General features: G+C 42.3%; 1 protein-coding gene and 1 long non-coding RNA gene across 4 annotated transcripts in view; one reads left to right on the forward strand and one right to left on the reverse strand.

Annotated features, from left to right (window-relative positions):
- The window catches only part of SLIT3 (slit guidance ligand 3), a 669050-nt gene that overhangs the window by 206533 nt on the left and 441069 nt on the right, over nt 1-21448 (reverse strand). Inside the window, exon 1 of one of the 3 annotated variants that reach the window (XM_017849420.1) lies at nt 5426-5670. The exons of the other annotated variants lie outside the window; for them this stretch is intronic. Coding sequence (XP_017704909.1) covers nt 5426-5478 — 53 coding nt within the window. The 5' untranslated portion in view covers nt 5479-5670. Of the gene's footprint in view, nt 1-5425; nt 5671-21448 lie in introns of those variants that run through there. 3 annotated transcript variants of the gene reach the window in all.
- On the forward strand, nt 5833-12928 carry LOC108513613 (uncharacterized). The gene is made up of 3 exons (XR_001880958.1): nt 5833-6138; nt 11282-11330; nt 12414-12928. It is a non-coding gene; the product is annotated as an uncharacterized LOC108513613 (long non-coding RNA).

A 21448-nucleotide genomic window follows, 5' to 3' on the forward strand; every position in this document is an offset into this window, starting at 1 on the left:
TGAAGGATGGCAGGATTAAAATGAAAATACTATTATCTTTGGAAAAGTATCCAGATGTAGAATTGTATAAATGCACACAAAACGCAATAGAGTGATGCCGTGCATTACAACAGACAGGCTCTGTCATGATATTTTGGGGAATTATTAATATATTATCTCAATAGATGCTCATGATACAAGATTCAGATATTTAGAATAAAAGAAAAAAACAATCCACAGGCATCTCGAGAAGCAGAAGCACATTTTTGGTTGGCGAGTTCTGTATCTAGCGTTCAAAGTTCTCACTGATGCCTACTCACACGGAGTCTCACCGCATCCTCTCGACCCCTAATTCTTCTGGAGCCTTTCTTCACAAGAGTTTGCTGAGCCTCTTTTTCATAGATGTCTCGCAGTGTTGGGGCCGCCGATTCCCCGCAGAGGTTCTATGAAGGCAGTCTAGTCCTGCTACCCAGCTTCTAGATTTATCATCAGCTCAGAGGCCGGTGAATCAACAACCCCTACCCCACACCAAGGCCACCAAACCTTACCAAGCAGAAATGCAGGGGAGCTGGCTTTTGGCTCCAAGAAACTGTTCAATGAACATGCTGAATTCGGCAAAAATGGCACCATCCGCCTAAGTAGAAAAGGATCTAAATCATCACACTGGGAAGTCTGGGGTGTATAGAGATGGCAGTTTGTGGTGCATCGGTTTTCATGCAGACATTTCATAAAGGTCCTTGCTATTAGTATATTATTTATTTACTGGATTTGTGAAGCGTTTTCTATTCCTTTTCTTTTTGAGAACACCAGAAATCAAACAAGGGACTCTAAATGTACAGAATTTTACGTGGAAAGAATGGAATCTGCAGGGAAGAAGAAAATGCCATAGAAAGAAGAGAATAAACCAAAGTGGTAGAAAGAGAATAAAAAAGTATGTGGTGAAGGGAGCTAGCCAAAAGATTTTTTAAAAAGACTAAACACACGCTACTCAATATCCCATCACAGTCCTGCTACTCAGCAAACTGAAGTAGTGGGACAAGAGTCTTCGAGAGGGCTCTGATCATTTTCAGGCTAAAAGCAGTGACATCTAATACGTTACTAATTACGTGACGTTTAAATATTTTCAGTGGGTGGCACAAGTTGACATCTAGTTTATTTGCAACGGGGAAAACTGAGCTTTACTATAAGCATCTCTGTGGGTGTATTTTATAGACTATTTTAAAACATGAAACATCAAAATTTAAAATATTTAGGCAGAAGTGTGCTTTTCTAGAAGACATTTATTATAACTGAGATTGTCTCCTTTTGTTCTAACCACAGATAAATGAAACAGACAGGGTATTCCAGTCGTGATGGTCAAGGAGCCATTCTCAAGACAAGATGCCCCATTCGTTACCAGGGTCTTTAAGGGTTTAACACCTATGGGGGCCCCATAAGGTAAACAAAAACCACAGCAGTTACTCCACTTCCCAGCTGTTATATCTCCATGGCGCCGAGCATCAGCGTATTTGTAAAAAGCCCAATTAATCGTCCATCAGCTTTCCTGATATTTCATGCAAATACACTAGGTCTCTAAAACAAAGTAAATACACACTTGGTTCAGACAGGTTTCTTTTTCTTTGCAAAATGACACCTCAGCAACATAAAAGTTAGTCCTGACACACAGGAGAAGGGAGGCAAAATAAACACAAGCCCAGCAATTCTTTGAGGATGGCGGAGCGGAGCGTTACTAAACACACAGAGAACCTTCCGAAGCTGAGGCCAAAACATCTGACTTAGCAGTTTGCTTCTGGGGGCTGATGTGACCACAGGCCGCTGACGTGTATTCTAAGCTCCCAGGTCAAAGGTCCATATCGTGCCTTTGAAAGACCTCGTTCAAAGACCGTCTCAAAAACAAATCAACAAAGCCCATTGCCTACCCTGCAACACGCATGCCATCACTCAGGAGGCATCTGCAAAAAGGGCTTTGGAAATGTGAGGAGAGAGAACTCAGCAATTGGAGGATGCCTGAGGGCTCTCTTTCGATTTTTCCTGGGCCATGAGAAGTGTATTTCCCACAGCTGCTGAATCTTTGCTTCTTATCATGCAACATAACTTATCCCCGTGCCTAGTGCAGTGCCAGCCACCTCACAGATGGTCACCAATGGTTGCAGAATGAGTCCTTCCAGGAAAAGGTGTCAGGGCTGAATCCAAGCTGTATGGAATAAAGCTCTAAGCCATATCGTCATGACTGTGGCCCTGTGGCCCTTCTAGTGACAATAAAGACTGAGCACTCCTGCTGTGCCTGGACAGGGCTAAGCACCTTCCCTGCTTCCTTGTCTTTCTGAGACACAGACCTCTACCAGGGAGCCCTTGGGAAGGAGACTTGGAATAAAACAAGATTTCTATGGGTCCAGGATGAAGATGGGGAATGGGAAGGCAGGAGATTTTGGGAAGGCTGGCTATTATTTTGGAGGCCACTTTTATTGTCCTCTACTTTATACAGGATACTCAATTTGATTTACACTCCCCTGTCTCTGAATAAGCCAAGAAGCCCCAAAACATTTCATGATATTAAATTAACTGCTCTAATTTCCCCAGGAAGCTCGAATTTCGGCAAACAATATGAGTGCTAAAATGATACCAGAGTCCATTTAGAGAGGAATCCTCCAACAAGCACTAAACGCAGACTCCCCGAGAGCAGCTTTCTGACTACTGTATTTTTATACTCTGAGAATATAAACAAGGCGGAAAGGAAAGCCAGCGTGAGTGAGGACTTAAAATAATCTCCACAAACGGCAGACTGGGAGATAGCACTTTTGTAAGAATTCCCATTAGTAAGCATAATATACTCCTATTATCACAGTTCATCTCTTTCAATTACGATGTGAAATTTCATAATTGAAGCAGGATTAGAAATATTTTGTGCTTCAAAATTAAAGCAGCCTATCTAAATCCTTTACAAAGGGTTAAAACACTGGCTACAATTTAAAAGCTTCTAACTATCTCCCAACAATAACCAAAAAAAAAAAAAAAAAAAAAAAAAAAAAAAAAAAAAATAAATAAATGTATAAAAGAAAAGATTTTTTTTTTTAAATTTAGGATTTCAATGATGCATTTAAGTTCCCATGAAGAATGCCTTGAAAACAGACATATCCAGAAACAGGCTTTGGGTATCTGGAAGAAAAGCCGAATTCCAACCTAGGTATCTACATGCAAGGTCTGTATCAGGGGATACCCATCCAGTTGTTCACTCCTCATCCAGATGTTCTGGGGACCCAGCATCTCATCAGGTGGATGGTTAAACTTCGCCTGAGGGCACTGTCCCTCCAGGGGCCCCCAATCCAGCAGCAGCGTTCTGCTCTGCGCGTTCTGTTCATGTTCCTCCTCATGCTAAACGGGAGAAGTAGCCGAGGCTCAGCACCTGTTAGAGTTTAACAGTTTGCTAATTTCTGAATAAAGCTATCCCTACCAAATGTGCCAAATAAGTGTGGGGACTTCTGTATGAAATTCACAAGGGAAGCCTTACTAGAAACCCTAAGCAAGTCAACAGTCATGAAATCCAACAAGGAATTAACCCGTAAGAGTAAGACAGTACTATGAGATGTTCACACTATCTTAGGTACTCAGGATGAAGAATAAAGTATAAGACATTCTTTGAAAATATTTGGAAGAAGGTTGCCACCTTTGGTTTTTACAGCTCAATTATATTGAAAGGTTTAAGGGAATTTAAAAAACTAAACTATAATAATTTGAATCCATTTTGATGAAATATACATATGTTCATCAATGTACATATTCAAGGTATTCTTTTCTAGACTGAGGAGAAACAGAATGTTTTAACTATAAAAAGAAAACCAGGGGAATCCCTACTTTCATGAAACAAGGCAGAAGACAAAATGTGAAACAGCCTCGACATGCTATTTCTTTCCTCCCTATTATCCAATTGTCCTTTAAGCAGAGAATAGGAAATCCAGAAGCGCTTTTGAAGGTTGTTTTTTTATGACAGTTTAACATTCTAAAAAATCATTATTGAAGAACAAATTATAGAAGCATTTGTCTGCTGCTAGCTGGGGTCTTTGAAAAAAATAAAGCTCAAGGTTATTTTAACTGACAAAAGGAGAAAAAATTATCTTCAAAAGAAACGCATATACTTCATATAACTGAGTACGGGTTACACTTCTTCAGACAAATCAAACACTTGATCTAAGCCACAATCTGCTAATGAATTGTCACTGCTTCTCATCATTAGAGGGTTACTGTAATTCTACATTAAAACAACATCTCAAATGAGCAAAAAGAGGGGAATCTATCATTTTGCTCATTTTGCACACTTGCCCACCAGATCCTACAATACATATAGATATGTTTACTGATCCATGAATTATTTAAGTATCCACAAAGACCCCTGTCTCTAAAACTGACAACTCTATGCCTATTTTTCCTACATATGTAGTTACATGTAATATTGTATCCATGTAAATACAAATATATATAACTGGTAAAGCAATTGTTGACCTCTGATGTTTAATGTGGTATAGCCAGTTATATTTACAGAGATATTTAGCTAATTGATTGTTAGCATTCCAAAGACTTCAACCAACCAAATCTACTTTGCAAAGGACAAAGTCCTAGCTTAATTAAGCTCTCTGATCAGAACAGTCTACTTAGAACTTAGCTGAAAATTGAACAAGTCTATTTCAACAAATGTCGTTATGCATGCTTTGCCACATAGCTAGCACGACACCTTCTATTTCGTATGGATCATAATGCCGTTCAACATATGCAACTTCTCAGCAGGAGAATAACTGCATCCACTCCAGTAGATGCTCCTGAAAGCAAGCTCTGCAATAATGCAAACAGCGATGATGGATTAGCCACAAAGAGTCACACCAGACCTTGGAGAATAAAGAGGTGTTTTACACATCGCTGGGAAATATCAATAACTCCACTTCTGTGTTTACATAGTTGCCTGTATGTTGGGCATTTGGCAAATGAATTTGTGTTGAAAAATGCAGGAGGAAGATCCCTGCAAACCAATTTAGCATTAAAGATAGTTACCGGGACAAGCAGAGATCCCACTTAATTGTGGCGAGTTTAAATTGGAAACAAATCTCTGGCATTTCTAGATAAATAAAAGAACAACAATAACAAAACAAATCCAAAGCAAATCAAATGAAAACACCCCATAGTCACAGCGAGAGTATGATTTGTTTTCCAGCAACTTTTAGACCCGGGGACCAAGGAAGTTTGGTTACTGTTTGCAAAATGTGCTGTTACACTTTGAGGCTTGCCTCAAATCTACCCACATCCTGTGGTCATCCCCATGTTAGGACCAAAGGGTTTTATACCTAGGTGGACCAACTCCCCAAGGTTTGCCTGGGACTTTCCCTGTTTTAGCATTGAAACTCCTGTGTTCAATCCTGGGAAACAAATCAATTCCAGGCAAAATGCGATGGCTGCTTACCCTGTTATACCCCATGAGGCTGACTCAGTTGAAAGTAGATTTATTCTTGACATTTCATTCCCTCAACCGTATCCCCTCAATCTTAAAATGTCTGTTGACTCACAAACCCAGCTTTCAGTTCTGTTGGCTATAAAAGGCTCCTCACTGCAGCTTCTGTAAAATGGGCTGTCCCTGTGCAAACACACCCATCATAAGGCCACGGGGAGTCTTGAAAGTCACTGAAACATTGGACCTTGTGTTCTCTGCCTTCCTCATTGGGAATTAGAATTTCTTTTTAAGAAGTATCAGTGTTTTACTCGCCGGCCTTGCTGATGTCATGAATACTCAGAGGCTGGACAAATAAATGGCTGTCTCCATAGTGATTGGGGCAGGTTTGTGGTTTCCCTAGTTACACTCTTGAGCGATAACCATCTGTGGTTCCTCCCCGGCAGAGGCGCAGGAGGGAGGAAGAAGCAAGAAACTGGGAAGATGAAATGTGCTTTTGTTAACGGGCATGAAAAGTTATCTCCCACATCTCTGTTTTTTTCTCTGTTTTTCTAAATCACCCAGCACGAACTATAGTGAGGTAGTTTTTTTCTTTTCATCCCCATGGGGGTTTCAGAAAATCTTCCCACTGGGCTCTAAAGATGAAGCGATTCCAGTTGCGTGAATATGACCACTAAGCAGGAGCCAGAGCTGAGATATTTCTTCCTGGATGGGAGGTCAGTGCCCAGGTGAGATGTTCGTTTTCATTCAAATACAAGATTGCAAGCATCCCCACTCTGGGTCCAGGCCATGAATCCGCCCATCCTGGGGAGCGCTCCCTGACAGCACACTGAGACCACATCATCTCCTTCAGCCTTGAGAGATCTTTGTTTCCCTTTAAAAACATCACATAGATTGCTCTGCAAGAAAATTAAGGTTTCCTTGAATTTATTCACATTTCCAGCCCATACTAACTAACCCTTTGAAGGCTCTCGTTATTGACTAGTCGTTTTTTTCCTTATAAAAATGGAAGACTAGGGCTTGTATAATTTGTAACTACGCAAACTAAGTGATTCACATCCATGCCCCCGAGTCTCAGTTGTAAAAGCAGATAACATTTAGTCCAAAAGGAATTTTGTGTGTTAATGAAATGTGTGCACTCTGAAAATGTATTTGTGGCATTGCTTAATTTTATTTGCTTTAAAACAAGTAATATTAAATTTAGGAATTCTTTTTTACATAATCTCCAAGCTCTCTTTCAGCTCTGAAGTTATATGACCTGAAATTGGTTTCTTATGAAAGTTTAAAAACATTCTTCTTCATCTAACTTAGACCCTTCTGTGATTTGAACCTCTCTCTTTATCACTTCTTCTTCCATCCCAGACCAAAGAATCTATTATTTGAGATATTCAATATAATCTTTCTGGACTAAGGGCAGCAGTTCAGACTCAGTACAAGCTTTTCGTACTTCTCCTGCTGTTATGAGATTGAAATACAAGAAGCCACCAAAAACCTACACCAAAGAAAATACAAATCGCTCCCTTACTGAAAGAAGGATGCCAACGTGTGCACATACTCACAGTTTCCATAGTTGAAACAACTAAGGAGAGAAATCGCAAAATTTAATCTCATTTCTCAGTGGCTACTTCCAACTAATAACCAATCAAGTAATGTACCACCTAAAATAGTCAAATGCCACACCATCTATGGCATATAAGTTCTTAATCTTAACATTCCATAATCTGTACGCAAACCTTCAGTGGCTCCCTGTGGCTGACATTATAAATTGTAGCAATCATAAAACCATCACAACCATGATAATAATTGCACACAACATTTATTCAACACTTATTAAGCATCGAGCATCAATGGAACTGAGCACCATTTAAATGTCTTATGCCAGTCTGATCTCACAATAATTCCTACAGAAGAAGAAAGCGAGGCATTGAGAGCTACGTCTTTAAACTTGGCATTGAACCCAGTTCTGTCCATGCCCACAATGACTGTAAGAGATGCTGCTCCTCTGGAAACAGCCCAGACTCCTTAGCCTGACCTTAGGACCTAACTCCTTAGCTGCACCTCTCTCTGTGTAATACGTGAATGCACCAAGTACTTTCATGTTTCCATGTTCACTTATGCTTGTCCTTGCCCTGTTTGTGAAATCCCTCCCCATCCATCAAGACCTTCCACAAAGGCCACATACTCTAGCAGACCTTCCCGCACAAACTCAGGCAAAATGAACTGCTCTTTCCAAGCTCTCATGACTCTTAGGTCATCCCCTTATTCAAGCACTTAACTTCACAGAGTAGGACGAATTGTGCAGGAGAAAACAGAGGTTCAGAGAGGTTGTTATGTAGCATCAAAAAAGGAACTTGGCTAGTACATTGGAGAGTCAAGTTCAAACCTGCCTTCCCAATCCAGGAGCCTCAGGGCTCACCCATCAGGCTATTCCACCTTTCTCTGACTTTTAAAATACAAAGACAGGGAGCCTAATATCACTCTGTGGGTATAACTCAAGTTATTGTAGGCTGGGAAGAGGATGATGAGAAAGCCAAACTTTAGTCTCGGTATTTGTCACTGGGAACTAGTCGCTTTCATTGGCCTGCAAAGTATTCTTACCCAGAAGATGGGGTTGGGGGTAGGGGATGGGGGGAGCAGCACAGTCAACAGTGTCCCCACCACTCCCTCCTGTGTCTCTCAGATTCCTTGGGAGTCCTGGTCCATTTGACTTTTAGGGTCACTGGGGATGGTAACTGATTTTAGCTTCAGTCACTGAGGATCATGGATGGGTGCCTGCACCTTGAGAGGATGGATGCTTCAATTCCAGGTCACCTAGTAGGACCCAATGGGTGGCCTTCTGACCAGGCTGGGACAGCGTAGTGCTCTCTTGGGCACAGGCATGGCTTCTCTGGAGAAATGGTTCTCTTTGCTCCAGGCAAAAGTGGTAAATTACACCGATTTGAATCCATCATTCCTGGGCATGGCCTTCCCCAGAGGTGATAAGGCTTGTCTTCCAAGGGTATACAAGCCTCAGGAACCAAAGGAACGGGACAACAGTAACCACACTGTGTCGTAGGGTATTCGGGGTGAGTGGCCATTAGCGAGGCATCACTCAAAGGTATGTCTGTGGCAGCAGAGGCCAATTAAAACATACTTTGTAAGCTCAGTGTATGGGGGATATCAAGGTCCTTGTAATTAACTGCTGAGGAAAGGAGCATCAGAACTCAGCAGCACGTGCTGTGCTGATAGCCGCTTTCGATCTAGCTAACACGCAGCATGGAAATACTCCAGAAGAGGCCAGTTTCCTTTTCTTTACTATTATTTTTGAGGAATAATGAATGCCTGAACTTATCCGCAATAGGAGAGCAGGTACAGTCTCTGTTTTACACACTACTGTACCTGGCCCACAGTGCCTGGCACACAGGAGGTACTCAGTAAAAAGCCCTAGGATCACATGAGATTCCACTTCACACGCACTAGAAAGGCTATCATTAAAACGATGAAGAACAGTAAGTGCTTGGTGAGGATGTGGAGAAACTGGAACACGCTTACATGGCTGGAGGGGATGTAAAATGGTGCAGCTGCTGTGGAAAACAGTTTGGTGGTTCCTCAACAAGTGAAACATAGACTTACCATATGACCCAGCAATTCCATCCCTAGGGATATAGCCTAAAGAATTAAAAACTGGTGTTCAAACAAAAACTCGCACACGAATGTTCACAGCGGCACCATTCACAAGAGCCAAAAGGCGGAAACAGCCCGAGTGTCTGTCAGCGGATGAGTGGATACACAAATTGTGGTACGTACACATACAGGAATATTATTCAGCCACAAAACAAGAATGAAGTACTGATGCACGGGGCAACATGGATGACTCTTGAAAACACTATGCTAAGTGAAAGAAGCCAGACATAAAAGGTCACCTATTGTGTGATTCCATGAATAGAAAATGTCCAGAACAGATAAATTCATAGAAGCAGAAAGCAGATCAGCAATTGCCAGAGGCTGGGGGCAGGGAGGGAATGGGGTGTGACTGCTGAGTGGGTATGGAATTTCCCTTGGGGGTGATGAAAATGTTTTAGAAATAGATAAAAGTTTACCATCCCCACTCTCTTTGCCTAAACTGACATTTTTTTCCCCCTGAGTCTTGAGTGATTTTTGGGAGGCTGAGGTGGGTGGATCGCGAGGTCAGGAATTCTAGACCAGCCTGGCCAATATGGTGAAACCCTGTCTCTACTAAAATATTATTTTAAAATTAGCCAAGTGTGGTGGTGGGCGCCTGTAGTCCTAGCTACTCAGGAGGATGAGGCGGGAGAATCGCTTGAACCTGGGAGGCGGAGGTTGCAGTGAGCCAAGATCGCACCACTGTACTCCAGCCTGGGTGACAGATTGAGACTCCATCTCAAAAAAGAAAAAAACAAAAAGAAATAGATAAAAGTGATGGCTGCACAACACTGTGAAGGTACTAAATGCCACTGAATTGTACTTTTAAATGGTTAGTTCTATATTATGTGAATGTTACCTTAGGAAAGGAAAAAAAAGTGAAGATTGCTCTTTCCACGACAGGCAGCAACTTTATGAGACCACCCCATTTTGAGGGTGGTTTCCCTCTGACGACGTCACAGTGAAAGACAGGGAAGCCTAGGATCAGTTCTTACACGATGAGACAGCAAACCTGATTCTATCTGGGTGTGAAAAGAAATATCTTGGCATTGAAGAGCAATGCAAATGAAGGAGAGAAACATGAGGAAATTGAATTCACCTATTTTGGGGGATTATTTATAAAAAATTTTAAAACTCTCTCCCCCAGCTTGCTTTGGGGATACTCCCAATCACTTAAGATTCAGGGAGAAAAATGTCAGTTTAGGCAAAGAGAATGAGGATGGTAAACTTGATGGAAGGAGAAAAATCACCTGCTAGGCTCCCAAGTCCAGCGTAAAATAGTGTGGGATTAGCCACTGTTTTGTATTTTCCACACCACTGCTCCTCCTTTTGCATCAGTAGCCAGCACAGATAACTCAGTAGATTGCATTTGCATTTCAGAAGCCGAGTTCCTCGTGTGTGTGTGTGTGTGTGTGTGTGTGTGTGTATGTGTGTGCCTTTGCTCAGACTGGTTATCTTAAAAGGGAAGAAAGGAGGCCAGGCTGTTACCCTCACTTAGGGCAGTGAGGGAAGTGCTTCTGACCAGAAACCCCTTCCTGCAGAGGCCATTGGTCTGGGTGGGCTATGGACGCACAACGGCTCCTGGGGAAGAGATGGTGGGAGGGCCTGGTGAAAATGGTGAGTAGTTTTTCCTTATGCTGTCTCTAAATTCTCCCAGGACTCTCCGGAGCAGCCAAGTCAGTCTCACTGGTAAATCCAAAAACATCTGGGGGGCCCACAGAGATGGTTCCTACTTGGGTACCACCTGGGTGAAGGCCAGTTCTGCCCACAAGCTTCTGGGTCCAGAGCTCTTCATTGCAGTTACTTCTACTTAATTGGCTGAAGAAATTTCTGAAGAAATTTCTAATTCCTTCCCTGATTCCAAAAGGGGAGGAAATAAGGGCATTGTTCACCCTTCAGAACTGAGGATGAGAGCCACTGTTCTGGGGGAGGATAAGAAAGAGTGATTTTCTTTTATTCATTTGCCAGCAGTAGAGATTTGTTTTTAAGATGGTGTGGTTTAGTGGAAAAAATACAAACAGTTTGCTCAGGAATCAGATGATAAGGATTTTTGACCTCGTTGGACTATGGCCTAACTTCTCTGGGCTAAAATTTCCCTATTGGTAAAACAAAGGCAAGAAATAGATGATTTCTATGGGCCCCTCAAGAGTTGGCATTCAGGGCTGCTGAGTTTTAATTCAGTCCCTGAGTCCGTCCTCACATGAGGTTTTTCTCATTTTGTTGTTACAGGTACTGTCTGAGGAGTCAGATTTTATTTTTAATGCAGTACATTGAGAATGTAAGTGTAAATTTCCTCCTGTTTGGAACAGTTAAGACAAGGACTCTCCAGGGGGTCAGAGGTCTGAACAGCAGGGTGGAAAAAAAAAACACAAGTATGAATGAATGTGGTATTAACTTCTACCAAAGCACTCCACGGAAAACCACCAAGCTCAAAAGCCCTCAACGGTGCCCATCAGGTAGAGATTCACGTAGGAGTTCTTAGGCGGGACAAGACCAGCTTTCCAACTTCTGGATGCATAGGGGTTAGACACAAGGTGTCGGGCCACTGGGGATCCTACTACCCCATCTCTTGGAGATGCCTCCTCTTCCTGCTCAGCTCTTCTGTGTCTTAGAAACAGCATATTTTCCTGTTCCATTTGTCACAGAAGCAGCTTTTAAAGAGCATTCAACAGTGTTTCCAGCATTCAATAATTTCACAGCTTTTAGAAAGCTAAGACTAGACTCCCACATCTACTGGAAAAAGAGTCTAGAAGTGGCGAACACAGTCTCTGAAGGCAGAAGAGGAGAAAGCCATCCCCGGGGATAGTCCCAAATGGAGCGACTCACTGAGAAGTTCCGGGAGATGCAAGGGCAGAGAATGGGCCTTCTAGGACTTTCCCCAACATTCTCCAGTAAATTACACTAGAAATGGATCACCCCACTCCTTTGTCTCTTTCAGAAATGATCTTTGGACTTGTACTGCCCTTTCTGGCAAGTTCATTCTACTTTTCTATCCCAGTTAAAGGCTAGTTCTCTTATAAGCCTTGGTTTGGGAAAAGTAAGGTCCTTTCAAGTAAGACTTGGGGGGAAAATTCCTTGTTTCCAGATCAAATGTGTTATTTTCTCAGCCATCCAAATGCCACTTACATAGTACCCTGGACTCTATCCACAGACTCCCCTGCAGCAGCCTTCCTTACGCATTGGGCGCCCAGCAGCTTTCTGAGCTCCCTCAGCTGCTCCTGGCTCTCTGAAGCCTGTCCCTGATGGATACAAATTGATAAGCTGTGTCTTCCTATACTTCCTTAAGCTCCCTCATTCTGTTTTTTGCTTTACAATGTTCCATTTCAAGTTAATCACCAAAGGTTTTGATTTTCCACCCTAGGTTACTCACAGGCATTCTTGGCGTTTACATCTCGGGAACTCAGCACATCCCCATCAACCATATTATGCTTTGGTTCCTGGGCCCCGGAGCGGGCTGGGTGCAGGGCATGCAAGATCCACACATGAAATGCAAAAGTGGGTGGCTGCTGCTGCAACCCTTCTCTAAACAGAGAGTGAGGCTTGCGATGGGGTGGACACATAGTCTCACAACATGAGTGATGCTATCTCTAGGACTTCAAAGCAGAGAAGTCTGAACCCACCCGATCATGAAAGGTTGGATAATCAGCGCTAACGTTTCCTTTGCCTGTGATGGATAGCCACTTTGGAAATATTTTCCATCCTGACTTTTCCTTGGGTCAGCACTGCGGCAGAAGGAGGGGGTAGAGGGACGGGGTCTATCTTGGTCATGATATTCTGTACTAACCCCTCCAAGAAGAGAGAGGCCCCAGAATTGTCTCTATACAAAAGGTTTGCATTAACCGTAATGAAGCAAATGACAAAATCAATAAAGTGGGAATTGCGTGGCTGTCATAAAGATGATGTAAATCCAGGGTTCACGATGGTTATGAAGCTATTTAGAATTGTAATTAAAACCAGCACCATTTTTTTCAAGATAAAAGCCCCTTTGACAACCATAAATGCAAGCTACAGGAAATTTTCAACAAATATATTCAAAATTAATGTATGGCACAAAGATGGCATAAATTAACTGAGGATAATCCATAAGCCCAGGCTCCAGAATGTAAGAGCACTGAGTAAAGAGATTTCGATTTCACGTTTGGTTTTCAAGCAATGTGGTTTTCAATTTTAATCAAGTTACAGCTTGACAGAGCACTTAGAGACTCTGAGTGAATGGCATATTTCTGACAACTACTTTTCAATGAGACTAGAAATGCTGTCTCTGTATTTGCCCAACTTGAGATCTGACGGCATTTGCTATTTTATGCATCCCACATATTTCAGAACAGAATTCAGGAGCGTGCATGTAGGAGATGACCTTTTTGTTTTATTTGGGAGTGGGAGTAGGACGGGGAGGAAGAGGAAGGGGATGGGCTGTCCAAGTCTTCCAGTCCTAAGGAGTTATCTTCCTTGGACTTATTTTCTGAGCCCTGATTACCAACTGTAACACTGAGATTTCTTGGGAAACATTCACCTACTTACTTATCTATGATCCTACCTTCCTCTTTCCCTACCTATCCACGCACCAAACATCACCGTTTGCCTTTGGATCATTAACAAAATCACCTGCTATGAACTTCAACTCTGCTGAAGGAGATTCCAGCCCTCAGGGTGGTTGCAGCTATAGAACTGTAAAATGCCACTGTTGAAAGTGATCTCAGAGATCATCAGATGCAAGCCCGTAATTTTCAACAGAAGAGGAAAGTAAGGATTAGAGAGAAGAATTACTTAAAATCCTAAGATAGCATTTGGCAGAGAAGTAAGGACTTGATTGCTAACCCCTTGGGTCACACTGTTTAGAGACGAGTGACACCTGATACACCAGTGAAAAAAAGTAAAGCAATAACAGGTGATTAAATTATATCTTCAAGTCTGAAATGCTACTAGAACTCAGGGATGCTTGACTCTTTCATTCCATCTAGGGCTTCAGTGTGGTGAGAAGTGGAGGGATTGAGGAGTCCCAGGGATTTAGGGGTGTATTAATTATGTTTTTAAATTTTCTCTACTTGAAAATAGTTTGACATCTTGTTGGGGGAGGGAAGGGTTCTTGGCATGGGAGAGACTGCCCCTTCCAGAGCTAGCTCATTCCTAGAGACAGTAAACAAATTGCCAATGAGCCTATCTTTCATATACAGACCAACTAATCCCAAGTCCATATCCTAACCACCAGCTGTATCTAGCTCACACACCAAGCCAGCCTCTACTCTGCCCTAAATCAACCCAAGGCTGTATACAGGATGACTAGGAATAGCCCTTATGCCCCAAGGCCCACATGAATTATTCAAACTAGCCATTCTTAAGCCGTTTCCCCTGCCCTGCCTTGCCTTTCCTATGAAACCCCAATAAAGGCTTTGGCCCCAGCTTTCCCCTTGCTCCTGTTTCTGCATTCTGCCCGACTCTGGTGCTTCCCCTGTGGCCCTGAATGACATGCTGTGCCACCATTTCTAGGGACCAGTGAGTAACAGTAAACTTTTTGTAAATGGCATTGACCTGTCTGTATCATCCATCAATCGCCTTTACAAATTAAGACCCAGACACAGACCAATGGAACCTAGGTGCTGGTCTTGCCAATTGGCCACATGTTTAAAAGGAGAAATTTGGACCATATGATGTATTTCTTAAAGCCCTCTCTAGCTTGGTAAGTCTATGACTTTCAGTAGGGCAACCTCAATTCCACGCAGTCCCCCCGCCCCCGCTCCCCCACCTCGGCCCGCCCAATTTGCCCCTTTTCAATAGGCAGTGAGGCTGGCTGCAGTAGAGGAATTGCATGCTAGCCAAACCACTTATTATAAAAGCACATCTCATACCTGCCTTGGTAGTAAAATGGGCAAAGAAAGGAAATCATTTCAGGAAATCTAATTGCATTAAGGATCTGATTCCAGAAAAGGGTCTTGGCTTGACATACCAAGAAGACTCATCTTCCGTGACAACAAACAATTCGCCAGAGAACATTCGAACATCCACAACCCAATTGTATGGGTTGACAGCAAGTTCCCCAAGCTGCACGTGGACCATTCTAATGGCTGGAAAGGTGCAAATGGTATGAAGCAATTTCACAATGGACCCAAATGGAAGTTCAGTGCTAGCACTCACTTTAAGATGGCCAGAACATGTAAAGAGAGCCCAGGAAGGGTTAAACTGTTCAACTTCGGAGGCACACAATAAGGAAGGGCTTAGCTTGGGAACCTTGGTGTTTTGGTGTGCATGGCAATGATGTACCCCTTTCAACATTAGCAGCTGCTTAGCAGCAGTGAGAGCATCATTTAATGGGGCCATAGGAGATGTAACTACAAGAGACCAACACTGTCCTTAGAGAACAAAACAAGACCATTTCTGAAGCTGAGCTAAAGCTGAGAATCTTGGCTTTGTGGTCTATTTATTTTTCATGTAGCTGGAAACCATGTTTAAGGCTAACACTGGGTCAAAAGAATCTCGAGATATTTAAGGCATGATACAAAAGCATAAGAATGATACATCAGATTTTGGGGACTTGGGGGAAAGGGCGGCTGGTGGCAAGGGATAAACACTACACACTGGGTACAGGGTACACTGCTCAGGTGATGGGTGCACCAAAATTTCAGAAATCACCACTAAAGAACTTATTCATGTAACCAAAATGTTCCCCGAAAACCTATTGAAATAAAAAATAAGGTATGGGCAGCAAAAGGCAGATTAAAGGGAATGGGGCCAGGGACATTCTGTTTAAAAAAAATTTTGGAAAGCTCCTTGTGTTTCAATTCCTGTGAAATGTCTTAAAAGTCAAGTACAGAAAACTCCAGAAACTAATTACAGTTAATTGAAGTGTAACTACATGATGATGTCCTTCTTACTCTTATTGCTTTGGGCTGAATCACCATCACTCAGCCATGACCCCCTCCCTATTCATTTTTCTCTATGCAAATCCTAGAGATCACTGAATAGAACACTGGTTTTTTGTTTGTTTGTTTATTTGTTTTGAGATGGAGTTTTGCTCTTGTTGCCCGTGCTGGAGTGTACAATCTTGGCTCACAGCAACCTCGGCCTCCCAGGTTCAAGTGATTCTCCTGCTTCAGCCTCCCGAGTAGATGGGATTACAGGCAGCCACCACCACACCTGGCTAATTTTTGTATTTTTAGTAGAGACAGTATTTCACCATGTTGGCTAGGCTGGTCTCGAATCCCTCACCTCAGGTGATCTGCCCGCCTCAGCCTCCCAAATTGTTGGAATTACAGGCATGAGCCACTGCGCCCAGACTGAACATTGGGTTTTATCTTCTTCATTGTCTGGTGTAGGTAACAATGTGGGCTGGGAGTGCAGATGGAGATGAATGCATAAAACACCTATTCTATGAGCCTGAAGGCATCCATGGACCCAAATCACATGCAGTCTGTTGACAATGACCCAAAGCTTGATTTGCCAGATGACTGAATAATGACTCAATATTTGTATTTTTCCAATGAATCAATTTTTTTCAGTGACCATATGGAGCCAGGAGCATACTTTGAACTTGGGTGTGGAGTCTTTTTTCAAGAAAGAAGCAACTAAACATTTATGGCTTTGTGAGCTGTATATGCTTAAGTAGACAAAAGCGATATTCAGCCAGTGATCTAATTGACATTTTACTTGGGCAAGAGAACTGGGGCCAGCCCAATGGCAGGCAAATTCATTTTCCAAAGGTCATGGGGTTGGCTGCTGGTGATTCGTTGTTGAAAGATATCTCAGGGCTGGTCAAGGCCACAATCAGAAATGCCCGTTGAATACAAATAATTCCCTTCATTCAAAACTGACAGTCACAGCCGTGGGTCAATGTGGTTGTACTTATGCAAATGGTAATGATCATGGTTTCCAGTTATGGAGGGTCAACCGTGGCAGAGACAGAGGCAGTGTGGGGCATGGCCAGCTCAGAGTCCTGTGAGTTCTTGCTGGGAAAGTGCTCTCTGGCATCAGATGCTGGGGAATCAAGTGAAATGGGGGCACCCCCATTCTTTGGGCTGAGATCAGATGGATTTAACTCATAAAATTGTTTTATATTACACAAATATATGCACATGACAAAAGAAAATCCAGAGAGATCAAAGAGTATGGAATGAAAAGCAACACCCTTCTGCCCAAGTTGAGAAGTTTGCCTTTCCAGAAGCAATTACTGTCCGCATTTCCTATGAATTTGTCAACAAATATTTCACATATATAAAAGCACGTGTGGGCCAGGTGCGGTAGCTCATGCCTGTAATTCCAGCACTTTGGAAGACTAAGGTGGGTGGATCACCTGAGCTCAGGAGTTTGAGACCAGCCTAAGCAACATGGTAAAACCCCATCTCTATAAAAAATACAACAACAACAACAACAACAACAACAACAAAGATTAGCTGGGTGTGGTGGCATGTGCCTGTAGTTCCAGCTACTGCAGGGACTGAGGCAAAAGGATCGCTTGAGCCCAGGAGGAGGTAGGTTGAGGCTGCAGTGAGCCACTGCACTCCAACCCAGCTGACAAAGTGAGACCTTGTCTCAAAAAAAAAAAAAAAAAGATACATGTGAACAAATACAAGCATAACGCTTGAAAACACAAGTGGTAAAACACTGTACAGATCATCTGCACCTAGTTTTCTCATTTATGAGCTCTGGATATGTTTCATATTTAAAGATCAACCTCATTCCTTATAACAACTCTACAATAGTTTGGTGAATGAACATACCATGATTCATTTGCCTTGGGTCCTATTGGCGGGAATTTAGGTAGCTCCCAAGACATTTTCTCTGCAAATAACACTTACCTAAACATCTCTGGAGACTTAAATAAGATTATGTTTAAAGTAAATTTATCAAAGTTAAATTGATAGATTGAAGAATATGTGTATTTTCAATTTTGGTAGCTGTTGCCAGATTGCCTGTTGAGGGGGTTATACTAATTGGCATTCCATTCCCACCGTCAGTGTAAAAGACGGCCCAACACCCTTGCCAATTCAGTATCCTCTGAATTCTTACCAAGAACTCAAGAAATCTCTCTAATCACATCTAAATTTCATGGGAAGGAGTTGAATACGCCGTCTGAAGTCAAGATAACCATGGGTCATATGTACTCATGGAGGCTTTCTTCGCAATTTACATTAGTTTTCTAAGACAATGGGATAGAGGACAGATTTTCCCTACTCTGGTATTTGCCATCATTGTTGTTAAGTAATGTCTGGTCATTGTAGAAATATTAGAAAATGGATAAGGATGGTGGCTCATGCCTGTAACCCCAGCACTTTGGGAGACCGAGGTGGGTGGATCACCAGACGTCAGGAGTTCAAGACCAGCCTGGCCAACGTGGTGAAACCCCGTCTCTACTAAAAATACAAAAATTAGCCAGGCGTGGTGGTGGACACCTGTAATCCCAGCTACTTGGGAGGCTGAGGCAGGAGAATCAATTGAACCTGGGAGGCAGAGGTTGCAGTGAGCCAAGATTGTGCCATTGTACTCCAGCGTGGGCAACAGGAGTGAAACTCTGTCTCAAAAAAAAAAAAAAAAAAAAAAAGCAAGAAAAAAAAGAAAATGGGTAAGGAAAAAATATAAAATCACTCAAGTATTTACACGAGGGAAATGAAAACTTGCATTCACACAATGACTCATCTAACTCAATGTTCATAGCAGCTTTATTCATAACAACCCAAACTTGGAAACCACCTGAACGCCCATCAACAGGGGAATGGATAGACACACTGAAGTATACCCATACACTGGAATACTACTCAGTAGTAACAAAGAACAAATTACTGACAATACGACATAGGGTGAATTTCAAAATACTGTGCTAAGTGAAAGATGTTAGCTGCGTAAGGTAACATACTATGTGATTCCTTTTCTTCCATTTATATGAAACAGTTATACAGGCAAAACTGTAGTGAAAGAAAGCAGATTGGTGTTCGCCAGAGTCCATGCATGGGAGAGAGGACTGACTGAAGACAGAAGGACATTTTGGTGGTAGTTACGTGGCTATTCACTGGTCAAAATAAATAGAACCATATAGATGAAATGGATGCATTTTTTAGGTAGATTAAACCTCAATAAAGTTGATTTAAAAACTAAAATCATCTAAATTCCTATCACTTAGAGTTGACAGTTGCTACCATTTGGTTTATGTCCTTCAGACTTTTTTCCCCATGCAAATATATATACCAAATCATATTCAAACTTTTAAGTGTACCTTCTATTTTATTTAATTAAATGGGAATGTATGATTTGATAATCTGCTTTGTTAAACAAAATACTAATAATATATTGGTTAGATTATTTAATGGTTTAATTCCTTATCTCAAACTGTTATCTCATTCCTAAACAGCTTCACCTTCTCCCACCTAGCCCAACTGTGGTACAGTAACCCAATCTGAGGAAGCTCTGTGGGTCTTGGCATCTCTTTTTCAAGATAGCTTTTTCACTTTTTCCTTCTCTCTATAAGATGTGCGGATTAGACTGGCCTGGGACAGATGACAGCCAGCTCACAGTCTAGCTGGGGTCATGTTTCCAAGGTGCAGGTGGAGTCGGCATTAGCTGAAAGCTGGGCCAGACTCCATCCTCAGCTTGTAGGGCACTCACAGGGAGAAACCCAAAAGGGCTCCAAAGAGAACCAGAGGTCCTCCACCCTCCACTGTTTGGAGAAAAAGCATCAAAGTAACTGAAAGGGAGGCTTTGTTCTTTGCCTTTGTTCCAGATGAGGCCCTCCCACATTCTCCATTGTCATGATGTGGGACCTCCTTGGCTGACAACATTCTAAGGGATTGACAAATTAAGAGCAATGAAGGCTTGGATATTAGGCACAAAGGACTCAATGTGAGCCACAACCATTGCCTGTCTCATCCCCACTCCTGGCCAGACGCTGAACAGCACAGGAAAATCCAACACAGACAACAGACACTTGCCTTACATGCGTGGAAGTTCCCTGCTTTTTATTCTCAGGCCTCTTCGCTCTCATTTTAATTTTGGATTGATTTCCCCCAATTGTTTTAAACACTGTTAACAGTGAGTCACATTAATGTAGATTCATATTTTGACTCTGCTGTGTGACCTTGGACAAACTACCTAACCCTGCTGAGTCCGAGTTTCTTCATCTTTTAAAGAAGGATAATCCCACCAACCCCATTGGGTTGTTATAGCAATTAAATGATATACGAATAACCATTAACATTTGAAGTGCTTACTATGTGTTAGTGCTAACTCTTTTACAAACATTGTCTGCATTAGGTACTGCATTTAGTCTCTATGAAGAAACTAAGCTTAGTAGAGAAGTTAGCAATTGGCTCAGGACTAGTGGGGAGTCTGAGACTCGAACCCAGATCTCTCCTCATTTCAATGCCAAGTCTGTATTCTGCATGCCAGTCGTTCTCAAAAGTTACAGAATCAGCTGTGGAGCAGTTTAAACATGTAGATTCCTGGGACTTGACCAGAAATTAGGATTCAGTTAGTTGTTAACAGGGCTCAGGAACCTGCATTTTAAATAAGGTCCAGGAGATTCTGGAGCAGGTGGTTTTCAAACCAAGCATGGAAACGTTGCCTGTGGTTACAATGAAACTATGCAATTATTACTTTACCATTAGGACTTTAAAAAACAAGTGGAGAAAAATTCTAGAGTAGGCCAGGGAAGGGAATTGTAGGACTTATGAGTCGTTGACTCTACTTGGTTCTCAAAGAACAGGAATCAATGACAGAGTCGAGATGGTGCTGGTGACAGAGAGGCACATAGATGTGCATGTATTGAGGAAATAGTCTATCTAAATAAACGATGATGAGTCAAGCTAAAGAATGTGTTGGTCCCTCGGTATTTAGAGTCTTTGGGATGCTTCAGCGAAAATGACTAGTGATGTGTGACTTTGAAGAAGTAGGGCAAAGTCACTCACTTCTGGAACATGCCAGGGCCATACCCTGATGTAGGCAGAGTTATCAGCCTCAAAACACCACAGGATGTAGTAGAAAGGGAAGTTCAAGTCCAGGAACAGTGCTCTGCTTTGTGCAATTAGCAATCGCCCATGTGAATTGGTTTTGGGAAGATCTGCTCCCATATTTGCCTCCCCACAGCTGTCTTGATTGCCACCATTAGAGTCACTTTTTCAAGGCGTCAGCAGGCAGTTGGATTTTAACCTATTCAAGGAATTATGGCATCGAGACTTGCTAACATATTAGCAAGATTATTGACACCTACAGCTGCAGGAAAAACCACCAGAATCTTCCATTCACTTCCTTGGCCTGCAGCAGGCTCACCCCAGGGACTGGGAGGCATGACCTACATCAGTAGTTGAATGGGACCCACAGATGGGTGGATTTGGCCAACACAGTACGGACACTTAGTGCTTAAGAAGATTTTGCATTAGGTGCCAACATCTCGAAATCAAGTAATTTCAAATAAAA

The sequence above is a fragment of the Rhinopithecus bieti genome, unplaced genomic scaffold (assembly GCF_001698545.2).
Source record: "Rhinopithecus bieti isolate Rb0 unplaced genomic scaffold, ASM169854v2 scaffold_30732, whole genome shotgun sequence".
In the NCBI taxonomy this organism is placed as follows: Eukaryota; Metazoa; Chordata; class Mammalia; order Primates; family Cercopithecidae; genus Rhinopithecus; species Rhinopithecus bieti.